General features: G+C 36.7%; 1 protein-coding gene across 3 annotated transcripts in view; it reads left to right on the forward strand.

Moving 5' to 3' along the window:
• Positions 1–3,308: 3,308 nt before the first annotated feature.
• The window catches only part of LOC122087586 (probable U6 snRNA-associated Sm-like protein LSm4), a 6,422-nt gene continuing 1,701 nt past the window's right edge, over positions 3,309–8,029 (forward strand). Inside the window, exons 1-7 of one of the 3 annotated variants that reach the window (XM_042656776.1) lie at positions 3,355–3,455; positions 3,575–3,641; positions 3,730–3,785; positions 3,890–3,931; positions 4,139–4,237; positions 4,346–4,423; positions 7,791–7,830. In XM_042656776.1, coding sequence (XP_042512710.1) covers positions 3,783–3,785; positions 3,890–3,931; positions 4,139–4,237; positions 4,346–4,423; positions 7,791–7,830 — 262 coding nt within the window. In that variant the 5' untranslated portion in view covers positions 3,355–3,455; positions 3,575–3,641; positions 3,730–3,782. Of the gene's footprint in view, positions 3,456–3,574; positions 3,642–3,729; positions 3,786–3,889; positions 3,932–4,138; positions 4,238–4,345; positions 4,424–7,790; positions 7,831–8,029 lie in introns of all 3 variants that reach the window. The other 2 variants (XM_042656766.1, XM_042656784.1) reach the window with 2 other exon arrangements.

The raw sequence follows: 8,029 nt of genomic DNA on the forward strand, positions 1-8,029 counted from the left end.
TTTTTTTTTTTTTTTTTCTTTGATTTTTTTGAATTTTCAATGGTAAAACACTAAGGCTGCACTTGCTATACATTATTGGAATGTATTCTAAGTAGATAATGCACTCTGAATGTTAAAATCAATGTTAGTGCGGGGGTGTATGTCAAGAGATATATCTTTTATTTAAAGTGTGAGTTTTGAAATTTTTGCTCCAGCAATTAGATTTGAATTTTGAATTTTCAAATTTAAATTCAAATAGTCACATCATTGAAGAGACACATACATCTATGTATTCAGATATTAGAGGAAGATACACATACATGTAAGTACCTAACATGCCATTCAAATTCAAATAGTCGAATCATTGAAGAGACACATACATGTATGCGTTCATACACTACATGACACATACATGTACGTACCTAAAATGTATGTACAAAACTTATAGACACTTACTTATATATATATATACAAACACCCTTGTACTTATATGGACTATGGTCACCTTGAAACGAAATTAGTTCTTTGTTACAAGTTTGAAAACCTTACTATGTTATGTTTTTCTCTCTACAAGTATAGGTACCAGGTGTTTAGCATACCCAATAGTCCTTATTTGCCTAAAGTTGCATTGTTTTCTACCTTTTCTATACAATACATATAATGTATATTACTTTTGTATTTTCCTATTGTAATCACTTATTGGAAATGCACATTAAATGGTTGAAGAGTTGCTATGTTGGAGGTGAAGACGTACAGTCAACCCGATTGCACACTTACTTGGGGTGTTCAAATACCTTAATGAGAGTATACCCATACAGCTCAACTTTTCACAATTTGGAGTAGGGGTGTCAACCGGTCGGCCCGGTCCAGCTTCGGTCGGGCTTAATCAGGCTTGAAGACTTTCAAAGGCTACACCGTGTCCGCCCATTTAACTAATCGGGCTTAGTTATTGAGGGCATGATACACTTTATATTCGGTCGGTCGGCCTCGGGCTATAATCGGGCTACTTTAATCTGGCTTTAGTCGGGCCTTAATCGGACTACGGACATGTTTAATGTTAAATGGGTTTTAACCGGTTTTTAAATGGACCCTTTTTAATATGTGCACTTATATTCCGGCCCACTCATGCAAGCCCAAAATAATGAAAATAAATCAATAAATGATACCAAATATAACAATTATTTAAAATGTAAACATGTCTTTACTTTTTAGTTTTTATTCTTTAATTTGGGGGGGCAAAATAGGTATTATACAATCATTAAAGGGTCGGGCCAAGTCGGTGCACAATAGGCCGGTCTCGGTCGGGCGTGATTCAGTTGGTCTCAGTCGGCACCCGACGGTCCAAGTAGCAAAACCGAGACTGACCATTTATAAACGAGCCGGGCTCAAGCCCGACACATTTAATAAACGGTCTAGGCTAGGCCGGTCTATAAATGGTCGGTCTCAATCGATTTAGTCGGATCGGGCCACGAATTGACACCCTGGAGATTATTCATCACTATTTCATAACTTCAAGTTTAATTAGATTCCCTTCATTATTTTATAGTATTAAATATCGCATCTGTCAAGTCTTGTACCTATCGCCTATATTCTCTTTCTTATAGGTGTGACTATTTTGTAATAAGAGTTTACCCTTGGGCATGAACAGTAAACCATGCAGGTTCAATAAGGACAAATGTTAAAATAGTCAAAATCCATGTTAATATCGATACCTTTGAGCATAAAAACAATTCAATAGGACTATTATGGATGATATGTATCAATATAAAAAAATTTCAGTATTGGTTTTAGAATTGACCGATACTCAATATTGTAAACTAAAACAATGGCTTCTATCGGTTTTCGGTGGGGGTCGATGACTCAAGCCCATTTGATAACGTTTATGCCGTTTCTGTGTCCAGAAACGTTGGGAACATAAATTCACGTTTCTAGGTACAAAAACGGATTTTTAGGTGTTTGATAAACCTTGTTTCTTGAAACGTTTCTTATAGTTTTTTTTTTCTTTAGAGAATATAATGGAAAAATATATTGTCTAAGCTGTCGCAGGGAGTCTTTTGTCACAGGGAGTCTCTAATTTGAACTGTAATCGCCATGATTTCACTATATTCTTCATAGAGCAAAACCTTTTTTTCTTTTTCCTATGGCTGGTTTATGCAAGAGAAGGCAATAAGTGACCAGAAAGAGAGGGAAAGAGGACGGGACGGGAAGGGAAGGGGAGATATGCTTAGCGTTGTTGTGAAGCTCTATAGTCTATTCTTCAAATTTATCCTTAAACACCATTTGCAGAACCGTATCCAAGCCTTTTTTGATGATAATAGCCCTTTTGGTGTCACTACGCGGCCTGAAGTATCAGTCGCCACACTAAGCCTTATTTCATCGATGATGTTGCTACCAAAGACATCCACATTGATTCTTTAACCTCTCTCTTCGTTTGTATCTTTCTACCTGACACATGCCTCGCCGCCTCCAAATCTGATTTACATGCCCAATCTAGGGCAAGGGTCAGGACATCTTCCAGGTCCTTAGATCCGGATTCCTCACATGCTTCCGTCGATGCCCATCATAATGACAACCGTCGTAATAGCTATGGCCCCACCACATCTCCCACGCCTATTGCCAACACGGCTGATCAGATATGCAGGAGCAGCTATGGTGGTAGCGTCCAGACTGAGAGATTGATTTCGAAACACGAGATGGGAGCTTACAGGGGCTATGCACCTTCCTTGGAGAATATGCAACATTCTTTTCGTAAATTGATGGTAATGTTTGTAATTTCATGGTGGAGGGTTTGTTATCGGCAGTAATGACTCCCATAACTTCGTTATCCATGGCTGTCTCCAACTCCCAATTTGTTCCAGAGAGATCGAAGCAATGGGATCGCGTGAAGAAATCCTCTGCGATTTGGCGATCAATCAGGATGTCCAAAATCCAGTGAAGTCTGCCTGCCTGACGTGCAATCTGAACGGCGTCATGAAACTCCGATGATGCTGCTATGAGGAAATGCTCGCAAAGGAGTTGCAGACACTCATTCTGGGATGAGTTCTCCCAAACGAGAGCACTGGATTTTCGTTGATGGTAGTCGTTTCAAGAAACATAGAAACAAGTTCAATTTGTTTTGTCTGGGGCGTTTATAAAACCATAAATATGTAGAAATTAAAATTTTTGTTTCCGAAAACAAGTGAAACAAAACAGTTTTGTCTAATGAACGGCAGAAACACGTTTCTTGAAATATTAGCAAACGGGCCCGTGGTGTAAATGGTTGGGCGCCCCGTGGGTAATTCCGTGGAACCCAAAACCGAAACCGCTCTCGGTCTCTATTAATACTCGGTACCGTTCACGTGGCACATCTAAGAATTCCTGGACGATCCACATCCTCCCATAAAACGATACAACCTGCCTGCGAGCTCCAGCTTCCCAGTCGTTTTGAAAAGGAAGACCCGCTCGCTCGATACCCTCCGCAGAAGGTACTTTACGAGGTATAGTGTCAATTCTCTTCCCTTCCTTTCTTCTTTGTATTCGTGCTTGATCTTCAATTTCATATGATATGGGCTGTAATGTTCTCTAGTGTTTTACATTCAATTTACTGTTTCTGCAGTTTTATATTCAAAGTGGAGATCTGTCAACTTCTATAGGTTTCATGAGAAGTTAGGGTTTATTGTAATGTACGGGTTGTTTTACAATTGTTTGGCTCCACTGTTTGATCTTTAAATATTTAGAAAGGGAAATCATGTTAGGACTCTTTGATTGCAGCTTGCGGTTTCTTCTTGGTCAATTGGTAGCTTTGTATTTTTGTGTTTCAGAAGATGGTATGTTGCTCTCTGATCTATTTTTTTTGGGAAGCGGTTTTGTTTTATTTGGGTATTTTTTTTAAGCATGAAGATTTTGAGTGGCTCAATTACTGTTGTTGCAGTTGCCTCTTTCTCTACTGAAGACGGCACAGGGTCATCCTATGGTAAGAGCTTCTCTTTCCTTTTGAGATGTTATAGTGGTTTTGAGAGACATACATCCTTTTCCGTTCTACGACAGCAAATTTGTTTATCTCATTTTATTTGTAGTATAATTTCCCACCCCCCTTTTGGTGCCATTGTTGTCTTGTTATTATTTAAGTCATATATATATATATATATATATTTAAAATTTTTCTGTGTGGTTGTTTTAGTTGGTAGAACTGAAGAATGGGGAGACCTACAATGGGCATTTAGTGAATTGTGACACTTGGATGAACATTCACCTTCGTGAAGTTATCTGTACCTCAAAGGTAAATGGATTTTCTTTTCGTTTCTCTCTTTCATCCTATGTATTATCTTAATGAAAACTGCTATATTTTCTAGTTATGCTTAAATCTAAAAATGGAATTTCAATGTAGGATGGAGACAGGTTTTGGCGAATGCCAGAATGTTACATCCGTGGGAATACAATTAAGTATCTTCGAGTTCCAGATGAGGTATGAAACAAAGGATATAGCCCCATGATAAATGTTTAAGATCCACTCTTATTTTTATCCTTTTTTCTTTTTTCTTTTGGAAGCACATTGAAATATTTAATCAGATAATATGACTGAATGTGATAATAAGAAAAATTCATTTCTTCTTTATGACTACTTACTGCATCTTTGAAAGTCATTATTAAACCCCCCCCCCCCAAAAAAAAAAAAAAGAAAAAAAGAAAAAGAAAAGAAAAAAGGAATCTCTGATCATGGTTGCTGTGAATTTTCAGAAAGGCTTCTTTCTTATACCTTTTCACTCTCGATTGACCATTGATAATTCAATTTCTCTTGTCATTCGAAACAAGATCTGATATTATTTGCAAGAAATTAAATGTGAATCTATAAATTTTGAAGAAGCCTTGGATAACATTATAGATACGTGGTGGTAGAAAATAATAATGAAGCAACAAACATAATGGTGAAGAAATGATTTGGAGAAAGTAAACATTCAAATACTGAAACTTTTGATTATCATAAGTTTAATTTAGTGGTTTGGATTGTTATTCTTTTTTGTTGCCTGCGGTGATATATTCCAGTTCTGATCCAACCACTGCCACCCAATGAGCACCTGCTGATTATTGGCTTTCTAGGAGGGAAAACAATAATATTAAAATAGATAGTAAAAAGAAAAAGAAAAAAAAAATTATGTTCTATAAAGTCTCCTACACATTTGAAGTTTGACATTTGTGATGGTTGGAAACACTTGTTCTATTACTTAATAGTTGTACTCCATGCTATCTAGGACAAAACTTGAGAAAAAGGGTGTAGGCCGAAAAGGATTCATTAATTAACTTTTCATTTTTTGTAAGCCCCAAACAGTAAATTCAATTAGTTTTTTCCAACAAAAACAGCCACTGAATAGAAACATTAAAGTGAAAAGGGTGTAGGCTGAAAAGGATTCATTAATGAACTCTTAATTTTTTGTGAGCCCCAAACGGTAAATTCAATTAGTTTTTGCCAATAACCTTAGCCACTGAATAGAAACATTAAAGTGAAAGCCCATGCTAAGTGGGACAGGTGATCTTATTTTCAGGGTAAGAATTAATGTTGTATGTGTCAAATTGGAATTAAATTGTCATTATGTCCATTGGATTTGTTATGTGCTGAATTCCACTGGATGTTATTAATATAAAGGGTCTAGGCATTGAAGGGCTTACTGTAATAGAAATGGAGCCTGGAATATCGCTTTTTCTGTTTGTTGCCTAGCCGTGTCTGCTCCTTATATGTATTAGTTCTGCTGTCCTATTGTGCTTCCCTAAATAAAAATGAGTAGCTTGCAGTAACCATGGAGTCATTTCTATTTTTATGCTCTTTTGATGAAGTAAGTCTATTTGTCTATCTTTGCTCCCATATCCAAAATTTGAAGGGTTTGGTGTTTGATACTGTGTGTTCTCATACAATACTCATTTTTCATTGTCCACATGTCTTAGAACAGCAAAAAATAGAAGAAGATAACTCATGAACAATTTAGCACCTAAGTACCTCATGTTGCAAGAGTACAAAATGACATGAGAAGATTATCTATATAAAATACTTCACTAGTTAATTTACAGCTCAATATGGTGAAAATTCAGTCTTTTTGGGATGTTGCATTGATGATTTGTTTATGGGTGACCTCATCATTAAGTTTAATCAATATTATTTCGTCTTGGATGGTCAAATGAATTGTGTGTAAAATAATACTTATTGGTTGGGATAACCATTAAGGTCAACTTTGGTTTGGAGACATTTCCACTTCCTGATACATGATGACGACACAGAGAAAGAAAAAGAAAAAAACTTAAACGTAGGTTTGTTTTATAGATCACTTCTCCTTCAGATTATTGGTTTGATTAGGATTATCATTGCTTGGTTGTTTTGCCTGGAACATTTGATGTTTACTGTTCCAAGGTACGAGAATCCAAAGCAGGAAGATGCATTAGAGATTTTCCCAGCTGCATGCAACCCTAGATAGTCAAAGAGACCATTTTGCTTTTAAAAAATCCTTGAGAGTCGATATTCCATGTGTCAATAGATAATGCTTAACACAAAATGTTTGGCAGATTGTGCTATTGCTTTAAAGAAAGAGTTCTCCTTCTCCCAAGCTGTTTCTGTTCTTGAGAGGGTTTCTCTGGCTGGCACTATTTAAGTCTTAGATAAAGGAATTTGATCTTTGACCAGAGATTTGCTTGCCGGACATGCATATGGGTGCAATTTGTTGTCACCAAAGTGGTGAACTAAGGAGTTGTAACTTTCTTTTAATTGCCTCTTGGCTTATTCCCAAATATTATTTAATGTAGGGGTAAAAAAGGGTTTTCAAAAAGTTAAAACGTTATTTCATACAGTATTTATGTGAAATGGCAGGATTTACCTTCATTGGAAAAAAAGTTTGTTATCTAAGGAGCACAAAAAAGTAAGGTTATAACTTATTAATTCACCACGTTGGTTACAATAGATTTTCTCGGTATTTATACCTTGCTGCCGAAGAAAAAAAATAACAACAGATTTTTCATTCCACGGTGGCATGGTAGAAGATGGTAAATATTTAATTTTATTTCGTAACCTGGCTCCGGCAGTTGTGGGAGGAGCCTTTAGAGATTTTTGAGGGATTGGTGCTACTGGTTCTTGGTCCTTTTGGTTATTGTGACTCAGTTGTTGCAGAATTGAAAGTGGTTATTCAGGTTGAGATTTGCCTTGCAGTGTGGGTGGTTGCAGCTGGTTATTGAGTGTTATGTTGATGACTGGATGGCTTCATGTAGGGGCAGGAGGTTCTTGGAGATATTTGCACCTGATTAGGAGAGGTAGAGCTTCATTTGCCTACTGTCAGTTTTCTTGGTAGGATGGGTTCAATATAAGTCGTGTCATTTTATCCACCGAAAGGGGAAAAAAATGGTGCTTACTAGTCATAGCCTGCAGTTGGTGATTTTAACTATCCTTTGTGCAGTTTAGGTCTGAAATCAGTTTGCTGGTTCCATTCATGGATGGCTGCCACTTTACCATGCAAGATGCAACTAAGTTTTAGTACTTCTTAAAAGATTGATGCAACTAACTTATTCTTCAAGCATGAAGGACCTTCTTTTCCAGTCTTATGTGCTTTTTTATTTAATAAAATTGAGTGCTTCATTGTTGCTCTTATAGCAGTGTATGATTAACATTAATGCTTCTACCCTGATTGCTGTTCTGAGAACTTTCTTTGGTCTTCCTTGTTGTGGCACTCGTAAATTTTGCCTGTGGAATAGAATTTACATCCTTTAATCTTCTACCATACCCTAAATTCTTTTTCTCACTTTGAAACATTTTGGGGTCTCTTTTGACTTATTTTGGAAAATATGGTTATGATTTCTAGGTGATTGATAAAGTACAGGAAGAAACCAAGAGCCGATCAGGTATTATTTCCTTTGCTTGGTTGTTGTTGTTGTTGTTTTTTTTGTTTTTTGTTTTTTTGTTTTTTTTTTTAATTTGAAGTGGTTAGTTTTTTCTGTTTGTTTGTTGATATTTTAAGGCCAAAGGTCTTGTGCACGGTTCGCGCACAGGACGTTGGATGAGGACAAAAGCCCTCATCAAAATGGCAGATGCACCCCCCTC

This window comes from Macadamia integrifolia, chromosome 2 (assembly GCF_013358625.1).
Source record: "Macadamia integrifolia cultivar HAES 741 chromosome 2, SCU_Mint_v3, whole genome shotgun sequence".
In the NCBI taxonomy this organism is placed as follows: Eukaryota; Viridiplantae; Streptophyta; class Magnoliopsida; order Proteales; family Proteaceae; genus Macadamia; species Macadamia integrifolia.